General features: G+C 39.7%; 1 protein-coding gene across 3 annotated transcripts in view; it reads right to left on the bottom strand.

Annotated features, from left to right (window-relative positions):
* PIK3R1 (phosphoinositide-3-kinase regulatory subunit 1) overlaps window positions 1-20531 on the bottom strand; it is an 85448-nt gene that overhangs the window by 12658 nt on the left and 52259 nt on the right. For 2 of the 3 annotated variants that reach the window (NM_001133121.1, XM_054555142.2), the window contains 5 exon segments: window positions 7757-7836; window positions 8034-8235; window positions 9038-9169; window positions 14806-14880; window positions 15325-15417. In NM_001133121.1, the coding sequence (NP_001126593.1) occupies window positions 7757-7836; window positions 8034-8235; window positions 9038-9169; window positions 14806-14880; window positions 15325-15417 (582 nt within the window). 3 annotated transcript variants of the gene reach the window in all.

The raw sequence follows: 20531 nt of genomic DNA, 5'->3' as shown, positions 1-20531 counted from the left end.
GTGCACAAATTCAAGGCAACTTACTTTGCAGGTTATGCATTTCAACGGTTTCCCTTTGAAATGCCTGTATCCGACAATGAAAAAAAAAAAATCCCCAAAGCTGTTCTTCCACCAAGTGGGCCAAGCCCCCGCACCTCCCCCCAGCCTGTTCCCGGCAGGCAGTGCTCGTGTCCGGCGACGAGAGTGCGCGCAGGAGCGAGGGCGCCGCCACGACCCTCCAGGCGTGCACAGTGGCCCAGCTCCACTCGGCTCGGCTAGTCCCTCCGCCCCACGCCCCGCCCGGCAGTGCGTCCGGGCCACCGCCGCTCACTGCCGGCACTTCATTGAGAAGCCAACTGGATTTCGCTACTGTATCGGGGAGGAAAGGAGCCCAGGCGCTCGCACGTCTCCCTCAGATAAAGATCGCAGCTTCATGATTAACTTGGGCAGGTTCAAATATTTGCTGAGCTAGGGATTTCGGGAGGGGGAGGGGAGCCCAAGTCAAAGTTGTCATCGGCTGACAAGTGGCCAATGCAAGACCAACTTGCTCATTTTCGCCTGGGAAATGAGAAGGCCATTGTGAGGGGACCTAAAATAGTCTCACTGGCTGCTGAGCGCACTGGCTGGCTCGCGGGGCTCAAGTAGCCGACGGTGAAGCGAGGCACTATGCACAGCCAAACACAGGAAGTGGCTGAGCTAGTTCAGCAAAAAATAGAATCAAAGCCTCACTTGTAAAGGCCTGAGCCTCTTGGAACAACCCAGAACACAGTGCCTCGTTCGTGTCCACCTCTTGCACCTCCTCCCACACACCAGCACAGACAGCCCCGCAGGTGTAACAGGAAAGCCCTTGTGAGCAACTCGGGCAGGGAGCAGATTACAAAAATGTTCAATAGTAAGTAGTAGGAGGGCATCCTCGGACGAATATTAAATCCCACACCACATGCATACTATACTCCACGATCATGTGACGATTCAGAAAAAAACAACACTGCGGCTATTTTTATGAGGTCGATTGCAACTCGCATTTAAATGGCCATATGACCTGCTAATTAAAAGGTGTCTCTGCATTAGGTTTATGTGCCAGCTAATGGGGTAAAGGATAGAAGGGCAGAGAAGGGCATACCTTTCTAGCAGATGTTTGCCCTTTATTTGAGAAAGTGGCAATGGACCAGACTTGGGATTATTGACTACTATTTAATTAAAATTTGATCTAAGAAAATTTTCAGTTGCATGAGCATAGATAGCTTTAAGGTTATCCAGGGAAATCACCAAACTTTACGCCAGAAAGTAATTTAGAGATCACTTCAATCAATTCCTTCATGCCATAGAGGGGAAAACAAAATCTGACCCAGGGAGGTGAAGTGGTTTGCAGAAGATTATAGCCCTAAGACTAGAACTCAATCTTCTGATGGTTTCAAATGCCCTTCTCTACCCATTGTCCCTGCTCCTCACTTCCCTTTGCTAGAGAAAGTAAAAAAATGGACAAAACTGAAGTTAATCTTTTAAGCCACATGCAAAAAATTTCACACCCCCAACAAAACTCTGGTTTTTTCTGTTTTCTATTTTTAGCTTGCTTAAATTAAAACAAAACATTTCATTCCCTTTGAAGACATAGGTTCTTTCAATAATACCCTCGTACTCTGCATGGGAAAGTGATCCAGTGGTCACATAAAGTCCACACAGGCCAACAGCAGGAACTAGCTTCAGTGTTACTTGAAATATCTGGCAAGTGCTGTTAAACCCACGATGAAAGTGATTTTACAAACTTTCTTTTCGTGCAACTGATATAATATTGAAAAACTTTCCCAATGGAAATAACAGTCTATAAGTGAATCTGCCATCTGATCATAGGGACATATGGTTAGTTCAGAGAATACCCTTGCATCCTGAGCTGCATAATCTTGCCCTACTTTTTAAAATAGCCTTTCTAAAGCTAGAAACATTGGAAACATCAGTCTCCTAAGCATACCTGTCTGGATTCACATGATGTTTCATGTCAAAACCTTCTAAGATTAAAATGCTCTGTTAAGTCCACCAGTATATTTTCTGTTTCAGAAGAAAATAAGCCACTGGAAAGCAGTATTCTCTCAACGTATAAAGTCTTGAACTAGATTGGAAAAACTTTGCCTTAAACAAATTTCTCACAATATGTACAATCATCTACCAGAGAGGTCCTATTATATTAGGAAACTGTGAGCTGAATCTTTTTCCCGTTGAATTTTAGTGTTTAAAAAGTGATCTGCAAGACACATGTTCTTTATTAGCTTAAAAAAGGGAGCCCTCTGCTGGTAGAACTGAATCAGTAATTCCTGCTTTGGGAGAAAACCATCAACTTTCTGTATATTTCGTATGTCCAAATTTGACACAAACTAATGCATATAATTGTATTACTGTCACTTGATCTATATGACTCACTAACTAATTAGTAAATCAAAAGTACAGTTTTCACGAAGCTGCTAGTGTTTTAGGAAAGCTTTTATTTTAATGTCAGCATTTCTCTGGGACCTCAAAGGCCTAGACACACTGGAAAACTAACTTTACCTTCTGGATTCTTTAAAACAATATGTATCATTTTCCCTTTCCTCAAAGTTTTGTAAAACTCATTTCAGAGGCAAATACAGCCCATTGTTTCACTTCCCAGCAGATATAGTCAGGAAAATGTCTCTTGATCCTTAAACTGTTCAAAAGTTACAAACTGAATATTACATTTCATATGTACAAGTCACCATCAAGTGGCAAATGTTGCACAAGCAGCTTTCAACCTAGAAAACTGCTTCTTTTTCTGGACATCATTTATGAACAAAGACCATGAAAAAAAGAATAGACAACAAAAATTAACAAAAATCTTCATCTAAGGGTAAAATGAATACCTCTCTTCATAATTTTAACTTAAGACAACTTAGAACAGAGGGCCTTTTAGGGTAATTCAAATTATTTGCTCCATATCCACTGGTTTTAATTGATGTTGTGCTAAGGAAAACATCCATTTAAGTATATAAATAGGCCCAGGTTTACATATGTATAAAATCTGACACATTCTACCAGGTTTCTGAAAAGGCATCCCCACTGCTTAGCAGAATAAAGAAGTCCCCCCCTGCAATTCTCCCTCAGATCTTTGTCCCTTGAGACAAAGAGACATCTGCACTGTGAAAACAAAACTAAAACTGCCTATATACCCCTCCTAAACACATACATACCAAAATACTTGTGTCACTCAGGGCACAAATAAAACTATTGTTTGACAAAACCTAGTGTGGCTTGCCTGTTTAGTTCTACGCATCTAAAAACATGTAATTTTTCAAAGTTTCATTTTTCACCTTTGAAGCAACCCTCTAATGTCAGACCACATTTTAAACCAATAAAAATTAAATCAGAGACAAGTAAAACTCTTTGTCATTTCCCTCTATCTTAGTGCTTGCCTTTAGTCTGGGTTGAGAACCAAGCCCAGAGCATTTAAAACAAGATTTATGAATCAGGCTCTTCAGGATGAATGTTTTGCAATGTGCCAGTGGTTAAAAATTAACTTTGACAGGTGTAGAAGGGCAAGGGGGAGAAAGAGTCATTTATTTTCCACTCTGGGCTTGAGGGTGCAATATTAGACTTCAATTATACTACATTAATATTTCTGAATAAATCCATGAAATCTGAAATATGTAAATACACTTATAATGGGTTTCATTCAAAGGCACCCTGTGTTAAATAGACTTATTTTTACCTTGGTTTGCCTACAGAAATCTACTTTACCTGCCTAAGCATTAATTGGGTAAAGATAACACAATGATTCGAGAAAACTTGTCATTTGGCTTTCAATATTTTTAAGACTTTTTAGTGACAAAATAGAACAGCAAACTATCGACAAAGTCTAGAGAGCTTACTCTGTGCCCTACCTTTTCCAAATCTTAGCTTCCCTCTGTAAATGAGGAGAATCCTTATTTCCCAGGATTGCTGGATGCATTAGATGTGTTGATATATGACTATTCTTTGAAAGTTGGAAGTTTATCAAAGAATAAATTTAGATAATTATTATGCTGTACCTAGTTCTATGCTAGGAAGAGCTCAAAAGGAGAAAAAGCCTTTACCCCTGCCCTTTGGAAATATAATTAAGTAGATTAATAGGAAAAACTATAGACAGTTAAACATAAGATGACAGGAAGCTTAAAGGCATAAACATATTGAATGGGTCGACTTAACTTGCATATAAAACGGGAAGGACCTACTTGAGTGCAGATAAAGTGGATGGCACTGCTTGGGGCAGCGACGTATGGCTGCATATTTTGTACACTGTGCAAAGGCACCTAGGCAAGATGGAGGAGTGGTGATGAAATCTAGGCTGCTCCATTCACCAAGCCACATATAGAGGAAGGGCTACATACAAAGGCACCTTCCTCCCTCCAAGCAATGTACCCACATCAGGGTGGCAACTTCCCAAGTGTCTCTTTTAGCCCCTACAGGCTCCTAGAGGCCGTAGCTCTGCTGGCTGGGAACATGGCGTCAGTAAGGAAAAAGGCCTGATAGGATTCACACAACTAATGGGTGGACGAAGGAATCAGACCTGCTGAATGAGGACAGCTCCCATAAGGCCTCAAAAGCTAGAGTTGATGCGATAGATAGCAGAGAAATTATCAGTTCATTAAATCTCATACCAACCCCAGGAGAGAGGCATTAACCCAATTCCACAGTCTGGAAAACAATTTGGAAAAGCTGAGTTACTCGAAAGAGTGGAGATTCCAATCCAGATCTATTTGAGTCAGAAGCCCACTGTTTTTTCCACTGCCCGGCTCATGGAGTGATTTGGAGCCTTATCCTGAAAAGTATAAACATTGCCCTCACTTTGTTTACTATATGTGACCCATGGGGGCTAATTTCACATATTTTTAGTTTATTACATGCTGGAAACTTCAGAGGAGTTTTTGATTGGACACTAAAAGCAGCCTCATTGCTCATGAAGGTTCCAAAAACCCAGGCAGCAGGGCATGGTAGATAGAATGGGCTGGAGTGTAGGAGGCAGCTCCTGGGCAGACCCGGTTTGGGCCCATACTGGCCGGGTAGCACAGAGTGAACCTCTATCTGTGGGCCTCGGTTTCTTCATGTCCAAATTGGTAAAGCTGGACAATGCTTTCAACTCTAAAATGATGTTTTTGTGATACTATCACTTAAAAGATGTACTGCTTTTGTAAAATACCAAGCCATTATTTTGTACTGTGTAATTTATTTTGAATAAGTCTTTAAACTCCATGCATCAAAATGCGATTTCTCCTTTGCCTATTCAAATTGTACCTATTCCTCAAGACACATTTCAAGCCCTATTTCTTCTATGAGCCTTTTCTGTCTACTCCATTACCCTAGAAAGTCACCAGCTGCATTTCTAAAGTTCTTTTTGTACTTAGAGTATGTGCACTCCCACCTAGCATTTAATTAGATACTATGTGCTAATGGGTCTTATTTGAACTGATACTTTGCCTCAAACATCATAAGCTTTGTCATTTCAAGTTCTATCTGGCAATAATTAGAAATGCTGTCTATCTGCCCTATAACAGAGTCTTGCTTTTGTCTGCCTTAAATATCATTCAGGTACTAATTTGTGTTCACAACAATGTTACTGTAAATGGCCATTCGCTGGAGATGTAAGGTGCTGTGCTTTCAAAGTTCTGTCTGGTACTAGCACATGCTGTGGCAATGCTGAAGGACTCTAAGAAATTATTGCATTTTTTAAACCAGGCCTAAGAATCATTTCTTCAACCCAGGCTGCCATAGCAGTCATTTGCACTGGAGCCATTCCTGAATACAAAGATGTTCTGGATGGTGACGTTTTTATTCCTGGAGTGGGCAGTACAATGTATGCACACATGAGAGATACTAAAACAGCCATTTAATCCCAAAGGTCCTACACAAATTACACAAACTTCCTGGGAAAACGGCTCAAACTAGAGTTTAAAACCGATTTGGATTTAATTTTTTTTTAAGAGGCCACATAAATACTGGGATGATCTAGCAAATGTTCAAGGCTTTGTCATTCTTTAGCAGAGCTGATGGAACTAATCCTCCTTTGAAACAGGCGCACCAATTGCTCAGCAGAGAAATGTAGGGTCTTTTGACATATCAAACAGCTTTCCGGGTGGCATTATGAAAATAGTGCAGATACCCACTTTTACTTTGGTGGAATTAGGATGAAACTAACAAAGACGTTTAACTAGTTTACACCAGTCAGGCTAATCAAACTCTACCACTGATTCTACTATACCTTGTGTAGTAGAAATTCTCCAAAATTCCATGTGATAAATTCATTTGTGGGTATCTGTCTGACTTTGGCTTCCATGTGTCTCCTCTCTCTAGAGGAATGGCCGCTGAAAAGATCAGGACTACCCACTAGCCCTTCACTGAGAGCAGGGTCCAGCTCCCCCTAGTCTCTAACATAAACCTCAACTTAAGTGCCATGTGCCACACCCCTACCCCCACTCTTTTCCACTAAGTCCAAAGGCAGCCTCTGAACACCAGCACAGAGCTCTCAAATCCATTCACAGTGACCTGTGTACTCACACGAGATGAAGCCTTTTGGCCAACCCCTGGACTGAAGTCCTAGTCCCTACCTGTTGACAGTCTTCTTTGACGTAGTTTACCTAGAATTCTGGGCACCCCTGTTAAAACATTCTGCTTGCTGTGATTTGGAACATCCCATGCTTGCCTTATCTACTATACCTGATACCTCTCTGTCACCTTTGGTACATTTTGGGCCTGTCCACATAAACCTTTCCCAATACCCGCATCTTCAGTGTTTACCTACCCCATCCTCTATCCTACCCCCTGCAGGTGGGTTTTCGGTCTAGGCCCTGGCCTCTCTTAGGCTGCCCCATCCAGATGCAAGTAACTAAGCGTGGCTGTGCAATACCCGATTAAGAAAAAGCACAGCTTAACTCTCCATTGCATGAAGATGAAACTGAGTCCCCATGCCTGCTCATACAGAGATAAATATGGTAATCTGCATATATTACCTATAATAAATATATTCATGGAGTTTCATTTTGAGTTCCAGGCATAAATTAAGACTACAAGCAACACCTTTCACTGGTCCTGAAACTTCAAACGTATAGGACCCTAATCACTATTCTGAATGACCAGCGTTGATTAGCTAACTTTTAACTAGTATATAGCAAAATGAGGTTGTTCAGACTTTCCACGGTAGAAGAAAAATACATCAGTTTAAATTAAATGCATTGCTAACATGGTCTACATTTCCTGCTTTGTTAAATGGCTAACTGAACAGCAGCCTGCTTTCAAAGAAGTGTCTGGCTTGCTCGAACTTGCAGCAGTGAACACTCTGGTTTCATACTGCTTGCATTATTGAAAATGTTTATTTTGACAGGCATTTCTCAGCATACCCACTTCCAAAAAACACATTCTGAAATACTTTAAATTATATAGTAATTATAAATCCCCTACTTTGTAAGTATTAGAAAGAAAAACAAATATGTCAACAACTAAAATGAACTCCATAAATTTCTTCAACAACCTGAAGCATAAATGTTGAAGGGTACAGGGAACTCTCCAAACTCTCACCTAAAACCAAGATAATTTAAAATCTGCAAATGTTGAAACTCGGATAATAATTAACATAACACTACCACTCAGCTATTTTTTCTTTAAATCACAAGGTAACATATTACTACCAATTGTAATTCCATAAGAAGCTGTGTTACTTCAAAGGAGGTTTATAGCCACCATTTTTTAAGGCTCTAAAAAATGAACAATGAGAGAATGTTAAATGTTCAAAAAGCATTACCTGGTGCAGGCTGTCGTTCATTCCATTCAGTTGAGATTAAAATTTCTATAACTTTTATGAGGTTTTCAGTATTATCAGAGCTGTAAGAAAGAGAGTTTATTAGAAACCTTTTCCCTAAAAGCAAACTCATTTTCATTTATATACACTCAAGTGAATGTGTGTGATAGCATCTGCACATGCATCTCTGGAGCAGTATATTCAGAATACATTTTCATGACCAATCCATTTAGGACCACCCTCATCACCCCAAAATACATGTTTGTCTCCTTTCACTTACCTGGCTGCTGAGAATCTGAAAAGCATAGGGCTGAAAATTTCAGAGAGTACTCTTGCATTCAACAGATTTTTGCTGGAGGTTTGAGAGAGCTTGAAGAAATGTTTTAACAAATACTGAAGTGTAAGCCAATACTGATGAGGTATGCTAGGCGACCTAATAAGCTTCTTCAATAGCTGAATATATTCTTCGGAGCTTTGTACTTCTACAAGTTTAAAAAAAAAAAGAAAAGGAAAGAGAAATGAGTAAGCGACTACTTCCAGGTATCAGTGAATAAATACCTAGAAAAGTTCTGCTCTTTCTTCAAGCTAAAGGAGTCATTTAAAAAGTTGTTGGGAGAAGCACACAGTACATTTGTCCTTCTCATTAGAAAATGCATTATGAGAAAGTAGAAATCGCAGGTCAAATGGAAATGCAAGAAGCTCTGTGTGTAAAAAAACCACAAGCTGTTCAGGGTGTGCTGGCAGCAACTTACCCAGTATTGAGCAGCTTCAAGTGCGATTGGCTAACTCAGAGGAGCATCAGATAAGTATCACAGGTTTTAACTTTGAAGGTTACGAACCACAGTTTCCTGTCCCCAAAGCACTTAACTGAACCTTAGCTCCTAAAACTGAGAGCCCTCTTCCCTCAACACATTCTGTTATGGCCACTCAGGGAAGATGACAAGAACATCCCCCATCACTGGATTCTAGTCCCAGTTCCTTGAATCTGACACTAGAACTTGGAAGACCGCGTCCTTCATTGACATACAAACTTTGTTAAGACCAATAGGTTAACAATGAGCCATTTCTGATTCTGACATGCAGATGGGCTTCCCAAGCAAATGAGAATCTGGGTCTTCTCTTGGATGCTTGGGTGGAGGAGGAAATTTGAGGTGGTATTGTTGGGGGAGGGACAGGTTACTACTACTATTTTCTAACCACTATCTCTGTATATGCAAGACATATACAAGCACCTCTACATCTCCATGTATGTTCAATGAGGTTCCCAGAAGAGAAAAAACAAACCTTGAGCTAAAGAAATCATTTCACTGTAAACGGCTGCTGGAATGACAGGATTTGGTAAGTCCAGGAGATAGCGTTTGAAAGCGTCGGCCAAAACGTGCACATCAATCATTTCCAAGTCCACAGAGGCTGTATCTAGGAAACAATTTAAGAAATATTTCAGACATTTATTTTATCGAGTACATCAGTTGGGCTAATTTTCTGAACAATTTGACTCACATGTGACAAAAAAAAAAAATAAGGAAGCAATATGAGGATAAATATAAGACACAAAGTATTCATTAGCCGTACTTCTTGTAGGGGTTACTCCAGGCATTTGGGGTAGAACAATTTTTCCTGTGGAGGTCTGTCTGACATATTGCAAGCACTTAGGATGCCTGACCCCCTGCCCATGATGCCAGTAGCAGACCTCCACACTTTGGGGCAACAAAAAATAATGCCTTTGTTATGGGCTGAATTGGGCTGCATCTTCAGTGGTTACCTACTCCATCCTCTGTCCCACCCCTCTAAGCCCAAACTCCTAGTGCCTCAGAAAGTGACTGCATGTAAGTTAAAATGAGGCCATTAGAGTGGACTCTAATCCAATGTAACTGATATCCTTCTAGGAGGGGAAATGAGGACACAGAGAGAGACACACTAGGGATGCACAGGCACAGAGGAAAAACGCTGTGAGGATGCAGTGAGCAGGCGACCACCTACAAGCCAAGGACAGAAGCCTCAGGGGAAACCAAACATGCTTTTGTCTCGGACTTCTAGCCTCCAGAACCACCAGAAGTAAGTTTCTGCTTTTTGAGATGGAGTCTCACTCTGTTGCCGAGGCTGGAGTGCATCTCTGGTGTGATCTCGGCTCACTGCAACCTTCACCTCCCGGGTTCAAGCGATTCTCCTGCCTCAGCCTCCTGAGTAGGTGGGATTACAGGCGTGTACCACCACGCCTGGCTAATTTTTGTATTTTTAGTAGAGACGGGGTTTCATCATGTTGGTCAGGCTGGTTTCAAACTCCTGACCTCGTGATCCACCCGCCTCAGCCTCCCAAAGTGCTGGGATTACAGGTGTGAGCCACTGTGCCTGGCCAAGTTTCTGCGTTTTAAGCCACGCAGTCTGTGGTAACTTGTTATAACTGCCTGAGCAAATGAATACAGAACCCAAACATTTCCTAACATCCTCTGAGGGTGGTTCTGCCCTGACTGAAAAGGGTTCTAACTAGGAATGGTTAGTCATAAGTAAATGTTTCCTAAAACCTCAACAGGAAAAATTTAAAAATGCATATTCCCAGATTTCCTAAGACTTGAGTTGATATGTCTCAGAATTCATGTAAATGTCACCAACAGAGTGATGGATTCAACAGTAAGATACTACAGACTTTTAGCAACCAATCTCAAGAATATCCATGAAAATAATTTGAACATTTTTAGAATGTTCCTCCCTAATTCTGGATGAGTATTACTAATCTAACCTGTGGACATCAGACAATCTCAGAAAATAAGATGAGCATACCTGTCCAGTAAATCCCTCAGCTGGGAAACAGGTCAAGCGATCCAATAACGGGGGTAAAACTAATCAAAACCACCCTCCAGGCACTCACTACGCATGGCACTCTAAGTACTTGGGTTGGGAAAAGACACAATGCCCAGCAGAACAAAGCGATGCTAGAAACAAAGATCTGGGGGCAGGGGTGACCATTGGCCTCTAGAAAAGGAGAGGACTTTGGCTGCTGCTGAAGGATGTACACTAGCAATGCGAAGGATAACTTGAGGAAAGTGATCTGGGGACTTGTGTACTCAGTGGAGCAAAGGTGGGCTGATGGGCAAGATACTACATTTGTAACAGCTTTACTAATGACAGTGTTAAGAATAAATTGGAAAGGAGTGCTGCTAGAAGTAAAACTACCAGTTTTAGTTCTCTGAATCAAGGTGATGGGGATCTGAATTCTAATGCAGTTAGAAATGTACAAAATATTATTAAGACCTCATATAACTCAGTGATTGCATTGGGCTGTGGCCTAGGAGAGAATGAGGAAGTATGAAAGTTTACTGCAAAGTGTCTGAGTGTAAATGAGTGGGAGAAGGTGGTATCCTAGATAACCTTGAATGAAATATGACAGTACAAATCATTCTAGGTTGAGCCTAAGACTACAAAAATTCCTTGGACATATCATCATAAACCAAACTTGCCCCACTAAGTAGGCCGACGTTCCGAAAGTGAGTCATACAACCACACAGCTCTAAGAAAAGTCAGTCTGGAATAGGATATGGATAGGTCAACTTGAGGAAAAGAATTATTAAATTTAAAAGGTGAAGAAGCAAAGTGTTAAATCACTTAAATGTCCTACAAACAACTAACCAGAGACATATCACATGTTTAACAAGTGTGGGAGGGGCAATACCATTGTAGTAGATGCTCTGCATAAAGGATCTACGTTGAAGGTAATGCAATTGTGAGCATAATTAAATACTGTCAAATAAAATTGTGTGTGTGTCGCTATAGGAATTCTCTATGGTCACCACTCTTGGCCGTGCTTCTGCTTTCCCATACACTTTGCCCCACGTGTTTCATCTAATATCTCTTTGCCCGGAAAATTAATATTACCGAATTTGCTTATCCTATAATATGTGATAAAACATTTGGTGATGCAGTATAAATGTTAAGATAATAAATATGCATACATCCCTCCCTCAGGCAGGTTTCCCTCTGTGCTTCTGCAGTGCTAATGAGCCATCCTTCTATCAAGACACTTCCCAAGGAGCATAATCATTGTGTGGGATTATGTGTCTCCCTACTAGACCGAGGTACGTCAAGGGCAGGGACTGTGGCTGTCACCTGCTCTTCTGGCATCCCTCAGTGTCCAGCACATACAGCGTGTTAAATGTTTGTGGATTGAACTAGAAGGCTCTTAGAGTGAAGTTAATTCGTCAAAGCCCTTCTCTAACACATGAGGTATATCAAAAGAACTTTTATAGTATATGAATAAAATTATCCTATGCAGGTCTTTGGGTAACCTTATCTTATGTCAAATTCTACTAGAGCTAGTGACAAAGTCTGTTCTATTTATCTGATTTCTGCTATCTAAGAATCCTTTTCTGCATTGAAACTGGCCTAACGTGCTCTTCCATTAGCTATTCCCACCTGTCATGCGATGACTTTTGAAGAGCTACATAATCTTTAGGTCTGGGTTGGAGGAGTTTGCATTCTCTCCTACCTCACTTTTCACTGAGTCTACTCATGACAGGTACCCAGTAAACTCTCCAACCCTTCACTCCCCTCTCCTTCCCCCTGGAATGGAGTCCCCTCTTCCTTAGGTCTCTCCCTAGGTTAGTGGTTCCCAGTGGGAGTGGGATCCTGACCTCTGCCATGAGCCATCTGGCAATGTCTGGAGACATTTCCGATTGTCACAAGTGGGGGAGAATGCTGCTGGCACCTCATGGGTAGAGGTTAGGGATGTGGCTAAGCATCCCACAACGCACGGGACAGGCTCCCACTCTTCCAGCAAAGAATTATCCAGCCTAACATGTCAACAGTACCAAGGCTAAGAAAGCCTGAATTAGGTTAAATGAAACCAAAAACTGTCAGGTGAAAATCTGAATCATTAAAACTCGCATGAGACAAAGAAACAATTCATTTTAGGGCAAAATTTAAAAAGAGAAAAAAATCAAGGACTTTTGGAGTCAGAAAAATTAGCCACTCAGCCACTGAAAAATGTGAAAGAAATTCTTTACCTGAGGGTCAGCTTGCTTTTCTGGTGAGTTAAAGTTACTAGGACTAGTTAAAGTTACTAGTTAAAGTTACTAGGTGAGTTAAAGTTACCTTGTGAAGGTGTTAACCTTGTAACACATCACAAGGTTAATGTGTGGATGAACTAGCATAACAGGTGCTAATAAAAGTGGGCTATTGTCTGCCATGTCTGTCTTTTTCAAACACTGGTAATTCACAAGGTTAGTTAAAAGTCATAATTTTTTTTTTAGGTGTAAGTGACTATTTTGGAGCTTCCTCCAGGATATTATATAATATTTTTATGTACTGAAAAATCTTTGAGTTGGAAACAGATCTGGCAGATCCACTCCCAAGTTTGGATATCATTTATTTATTTATATTTTTGGGGGTGGGGCACAAATTTCACTTTTTTAGCACAGACTCCAGATGAAACCAGTTTTCTATGTGTTTTGATCTCACTGGGGAAGGAAACCTGTTGGTCAAAATGTACCGTTGACGTGAATCTTGGTTGTTGACTATCTCACGAGTGGTGTGAAGAGTTTTTTTTTTTAATAACTAAACTGCATCATTTTGTGTTGATCACATTATAAACCTAATCACTATTTCTCAAATAACTTCCACTTCATCAGGCTCTGATGTCTAAACTCTTCCTGTGACTAAACATGTTCATAATTTGACCAATTTTCTGACCCAAACATGTGTCTTCATTTCAATTGGCTAAGGACAAAATTCAGCGTTTCCTTAACGCCCTGATAAAGCTGTCAGAAATACCAAAAAACAAGCCTTTTCACCTTGAGTGTTCTGCATGTTAACTTCTAATGACCTGCTCTGTGGGAAGTGCAGGAGGCAGAGCAGCAAAGAGGATATGCTCTGTTCGCATGCAACTGATTTCCATGTACAAAGGAAAAATGAAGTTAAACATTTTTTTTTTACTTTTAAAACATCTGGTCAGAACATTTCAAGTGTAAGAATTTACTGATACTGATAAAGGTCTAGTCTCCTCCTTTTCTCCAAAAAAACCTCTTTTCTAAAAGTCTCAGAAGTTGCCTCATTTTGAAACTGCCTCATGCTTCAAATTCTCATTTACTATCATGTGGGCATTCTTTGTACCATTATACCTCTGAAGGAGTCCCAAAACTGGGTTTCACTCTTTTTGGCTTAAACACCTAATTTCAGTTAAAATGATGTGAGGCAGTATATATATTTTTTTGAGTGTTATGAGGGAATGAAGGATCTTGAGAGATTTATAAGAAGATGACTTGCTGGAATGCTGGCAAGTAAATTGATTTGTAGTTTTTCCTCTATGCCAAAGGAGGGAGTGGGTGTTTGGGGTACTAAAGCCCTCTTGGCTAAATTAATTAGTGTTATTTAACAAACTGTCCTCAATTCTTCCCAGTTCCACATCCAGTGACATCATGTTGGTTAGCTTGAAATAAGCCCCGGTGGGAATATTCATGCCACAAAAATGGGCAGATGCTACAAACCAGGGCCTTTTTCTTCCTAGAGAGTTGGTTTACCAGCACACCACTGAACATAACAATATCATGATGTTACTTAATGTACTCAACACAAAAAAAGAAAGAAGGCAAGCCAGAAAGAAAGGGAAAGGGAAAAGGAAAATGGAAGGGAAAGGTAATAAAAGAAAAAGGATGTCAGAAGAGACATTTCTTAAGTGACATCGGCTTAAAAATATTTTTGAATTGATTCAGATGAATTAGATGTAGCCAAATTCAGGGTCAAGGAAAGATGGTAGATACACAGAGCGAGAAAAACACCAAGAGGTGGTTTCTCTCCTCTGCAGGACCCAGGGCCTGATGGCTATGATGATGACCAACATGCCTGCAGGGAGGCGTGCACACACTTGCAGCCCAACTCAGGAGAAAAATTTCAAAGGTTTGCACTGTTACCATAACAGGGTAGGAAGAACTGTGCATGATTTGAGTTCCCTTTAAATTTAGAACACTGCATAGATTAAATTCAATTTTGTGCGTGTGCATTACCTGAAACAGAAAGCTAAGACCTGTCTTTCCCATTTGCATTTCCAGCTCTGTGACACTCACCACAATCAAGAAGCTGTCGTAATTCTGCCAGGTTGCTGGAGCTCTGTGTTCTGTATAGAGTTGAACATTCCAGACCTAGGACACAAAACAGACCACAGACCATGTATGCAAAACACAGCTCTCTGGAGAACCTGTGAGGCTGCTGCCAGAGACATTCCAGTTTCCATCCAGTATCTGTTCTAGATGTGTACCAAATATTCTTGGAAGTCAACTCCTACTATTAATCTTATCTGGCATGTCGATAATTTTGGCAAAACCATCTGGCCTCTAAGAAGAAAGTTAATCATATTTATTAAATTATGAAGAATTTAATAGTTTCCATATGGAAACTGCATGATAATCTGGAGTTAGAAATTATAGACTGAGACATTTTTCCCAGTACTTAGCCCCAAACAGTTTGAGTATCTGGACATAGCTGGTAGTAGGAAATTTACTTAATGAATGCACAAGAGACAAATAATAACAGCCATGAAACAAGGTTAGAACAAAGGAACTGATGCCCTCTAGCAGTCTGGTTACCTTTCTTTTCAATGGCTTCCACGAGCTTGATAAGAAGAGGCGGGGCAATGTCAGGAGGGGCAAACTGCTCTGCAAGATCCGGGAGAGTCAAAGCTGCAAACAACAAAATCCCACCATTGTATTTAATTTGGATAGTTGAATGCATTAGACCACAATGAAGGACGCACAAAATAATTTAATTACATCAGGCCCGAGCAAGAAGAACCCCTGCTCTGGGCTTTTGCACTTTCCAGGCCAAAGTGATATGCCCACTGCTTCTCACCTAGGGTCTACTCAGAGTAATGCTCCAGGATTTCCTGCTAAATGGCCTCTTATGGCCTTTCCCCCAGGTCCACCCTCCCCAGGGCAAAGCCCCCTGTCTAGGTACACCCCTGGGCACCAAAGTTGAGGGGAGTGGCAGGATGGATGGGAGTTTGGATAGGCAGGGAGAAGCCAGGGATGAACCAGGATCCAGCTCTCCCCATAATACCACACTCCAGGGCAGAACTCTCAGGAGCCCAAAAATCTGAATTCAGATCTCTCCTCCTGGTCATTAGGAAGAAATAACTGCCCAGAAAGGATGGGACGATTTTATTGAACAGTTTGTTGACATGATTTATAACAAAAATACTTAGGTACGGGGTACTTGGGCCTCTTTTTGCATTCTTGCCCCAAGCCTCACAAATGCCAGGTATGGGCTGAGTCTCAGATCCGGAAGCTAATATGAATGATCACTGCCCACTTGATATCAAATTAAATTTATGTGTAACTTTGTCAAAGCCTTTGTTTATTTTTTGGTCAGTTAGTAGTTTTTAAAATGTGGTGTTTTCATAAACTTTTTGCATGCGTTTTACCCATTTACAATGATACCAAAAAATCTAGCTGGATGACGCTCATAAATAACATTCTTCAACATTATATTGATAACCTTATTCTCAGTCCAAAAAAAATAAATAAAACCACTGTAAGCAAAAAAATTCTCAAATTATGCCAGAAGAGGGAGCTAAATATATCATCTTAAATTTGTGAAACTGCAAAATAAAGGTAAATTAAAGTCATTATGAAAATATAAGTACAACCTGTTTATTAGCCTCATCGCGTGCAGTCTTTTCTAGGAATAATTTATATAATCTGAGAAAGACTAAATATTTGCAATTTTGTTTCTGTGAGATTTTACCAGTATAGCTCTTTATTAGAAGCCATATACTATGGTAAACAAATTTCCTTTCTCTTTTTCTTTTTTTTTTTGAGACAGGGTCTCTCTCTGTCACCCAGGCTGGAGTGTAGTGGCGTGATCATGGCTCGCTGCAGCCTCAACTTCCTGAGTTCATGTGATCCTCCCACCCCAGCCTCCTGAGTAGCTGCGACTACAGTGCACAGCATCACTCCCAGCTAATGTTTTGTATATTTTTAGTAGAGACGGGGTTTTGCCATATTGCCCAGGCTGGTCTTGAACTCCTGGACTCAAGCAATCCACCCACCTCAATCTCTCAAAATGCTGGGATTATAGGTGTGAGCCACTGCACCTGGCCAACAAATTTTTAATTAAGCCTGTATTTCAAGTACTAAAAGTCAACATAGAACAAATTCACGTTATGAAAGTAATGTTATTAAATTTTGATCTCAGAGAAGTATGATTAAGTCGTTTTGCAACAACATTCTTTCAGATTGCAGTATGCAATGTGCAGGACATAGATGGATGCATGATCTTTCCACCTAATTCTATTAGCCATTGCAACTACCCAGGATAAAAAGAGAAGAGCTATATTATGAGAGAAAATCCTACAGTAGCACTATTAGAGCTTTCTGTGATGATAGAAATGTTCTACAGCTGTGCTCTCCAATAAAGCAATGACTAGCCACAGCAGCTATTGAGTAAAATGCAGCCATTCCCAGTGAAGAACTGAATTTTTTATTTTAACTGATTTAAATGGAAACAACCATAGGTGGCTAGTGCCCACACAATTAGAGAGTATAGTCTTACTTGCCTGCACAAGGGCAAATTTTGTCAATGGCAGATGAAAGATTCCTGAGTCAGCTTTGTGTTAGAGATCCCACTCTAAAGCTATCCCTGAAGACAAGGCATCTTAACATAGAGCTAATCAATATTTGAACTCAAAGCCCTGCAATGTTTACCACTCGATTTCCTGAGTGACTTTGTCCTACTGCAACATCACTATAACACATCTTAGGTTTCATAAAAGCACAAACGACTGGCCATTAACTTTCCAATCACTGTGCAGAGGGCTGGGTGGGAACTTCACCTCTCTCCAGTGTCTCCCACACCTGCCAGAGCTAAGCACCACCTGGAGGACATGCTAGAAATACTGATTCCCAGGTACCATCCTAAATCTTCAGAATCAGAACATCCAGGAATGGGCTAGTAATCTGTTTGAGGTTAGAAATAAGCTTTAGGACATACTCTTTTGATAGGAAAATTCGTGTGGGTGATCCTATGAAAAAATCCAGCAATGACATCTCTCAAATCCCTGTATGTTAAAATGTAAATATATCTGAAAAGCACTTCAAATACAAATGTCTTAAAGGTTTCATAGTCCTATTAAAAGCATTATAAAATTTTAAAAGAAATATTATAAAATGAAAGAGCACACCATTTCATTTCCTCTGATAAATTATAAACCACTTCCCTTTGCCTTAATATCAACTCACAAAAGTATCCTCTCTCACAAACACCTTCTACACTGAATACAATGAAATATCATCCTATCAGCATATATAATAGAAGGGAAATATAAAGGTAGAGAAATGATGTAGAAAAGTGTTATTTATTAAGATCCATTATTGTGTCATTCCTTAGGCCTCTCAAACTAACAAGACTTAGCACACCCCAAATCTCAAAAAGCTAAAGATTAAATAGTAAATACATATCCATGCAACTCTCATGCAACCAACATGCCAATTCCTCTTCCCCTTTTCTCATAAATTACACAGGCATTTTTTTTAATTAAAAAAAACTTTAATGTTGGCTCTGAAAATGGAATTACTTAATAAAGGTTTGTCTCATTCCAGAGTCTTATCAACACAATCATTTCTGCAGGCAAATATGAAAGTCAAATTAAATGATAATTAAAGATTTCATCTAATTGTGATTGAAATATGCACCTAAAAGTTGTTATATTGCTGGGCTGGCAAATGCTCCATACAAAAGGGTTTCCAGCTCTCTTTCTTCATTAAGCTTGAAAAAATTTTTTAAAAAAGCAAAACTTCCTTGCTTTCCTTTGTCTTTTCAATGTGTTTTCGGCAAAAAGTGTTAGTTTATCTGCAGTATCCTGAGCTACAAAACATTAGATGTTTTACACATTACTCATTCAGGTGTTGGACGAAGTTTCTGAAAAGCACTGTGCTACACCAAGTCAGGATCTGTGAGAACACTGGAACTTTTCTCAAAATGCACACCAGATTGCTTTAAAAAGAAAAAAAAATACACATAGGTACTAGGAAGTGTAAGTACTCTTTTTCTAATGTATTGAGTGACTCCCCACTGAATTTTTAATATTGAAAAAAGCCTTATCGCTCAAATGTATGAATCATCATAGCTGATCAGGATTTTGCAACTGGAATTTAAAATGGTAAATTTTACAGGGATTTTTTTTTTAAATAGCAATTCAAAGATTTTCTATTCCTTAGTACAAAATGTCTGTGAGTCAATCCATTTCCTCTTTAAAATATTTAGACATAGGAAATGTGAAAGTTCTACCCAAAAAGCTTTAAAGTTTATATCATCTATTTCCAACAATAGGATCAATTACCATTGAAAGTCTAAAAAGTCTTTTAAAACAAAATATTAATTTTTATGACAATCCTAAAATCAACTATGCCTTTAATTTTACTAAATACACAAGGTCAAGAATTACTTTTCCATTAGATTCCACTTTAAGAAATTCCAACAGGAAATAACAATTGCTAGGAATTACCAAATTTGGCAAGTTGTTCTTTGAAAAGTCCACGATAAAGCACCATGTTACAAAGTTTGATAAACCAAAAAATAATAGGACTAAAAACAAAAAGATGCAAATATTATCAATTATATAAGGTGGGGTATGGAGCAAACACAAATTAACAGAGCACCATCCTCCAACAGTTTACATATAGATTCTCATTACAGTTCAGCTTTTGATTTTTATACCTGAATAAGTAATGGGTTTTGGTTGTGAAGCTTGCTGTAGCACAGTGTATAAGTCTGGAGAACCAACTCCACTCTTAAGAATCTGGGCAAATTTGTTGATTCCTTTACTACAATCCAATCCCAGTTTTTCACTAGCTAAATCATTTTTCATTGAAAGAAATTAGTATTGCTTAGAAAGAAAAGGATAAAGATCAGCAGAAAGGTTTAAAAGTAGTGAATCCAAGACATGCATTATTTCAAAAGAAAGGAGGATTCAGCCTTCAATGTTGACCAGAACACCAATGAACTAGGTGTCCCAGGTTGTAGGAAGAATTTTGATGACACATCCGATGCTGCATTTTCCACTAGTTCTAGTTTTCCGCCTTTGCCCTGGTGACAGCCAATCACATGGAATAGAAAAAAAAGCCTTCTCTCCAAACTTAGCCCTTCCCAAACCACGAACATGGACAGGCCTCGACAGTCCTTGGGCACCAGCGGTGTGTGGGAGACAGTGGCATTCTTTGCATTAAGTGGTGCCAACACCGTTATGAAGTGCAAAATGAAACCACCACACAGCTGCACCTTCGGGAGGCATTCACCATAAAAAAAGATATTTTGAAGTTAGTGCCTGGCAGGGCCCAGTGGAAAGTTTAAGCTGAAACACTGGGACTCCAGAGGCTGCCCAAGTCAAATATTTCATTACTGATGGAAGCAGTTTGGAAGTGTGTGAAAAACTGCCACTTACCTCTAAAAATGTAATACAAAGAAAAGAAAGTATATATGCAAAGTGTGGATCAATATTATATCAAGATGTTTGTCTGCTACCTGCTGCTGAGTCAAAGCTATTTCTGTCTGAATCTATCTCAGGACGTCAAGTGAAAAATGTATATTCTGGTGGACAAATCTAATCCCAATTCTTTTCTTAAATAAACCTTTAAAGCATATTCATACTTGATGCTTGTAATGATTAACACCCTGAACTTTAAACTTATTAATCTTTATAGGCGACACTACAACAAATGATGGCCTGTGCTCTTTGACTAAGCAAAAACAAAGCAAAAAATCCAACGATGACTTCCTTAATTTTGGGACACATCTGTTT

This window comes from Pongo abelii, chromosome 4 (genome assembly GCF_028885655.2).
Source record: "Pongo abelii isolate AG06213 chromosome 4, NHGRI_mPonAbe1-v2.0_pri, whole genome shotgun sequence".
NCBI lineage: Eukaryota > Metazoa > Chordata > Mammalia > Primates > Hominidae > Pongo > Pongo abelii.
This window is presented reverse-complemented; position numbering and strand designations above follow the sequence as displayed.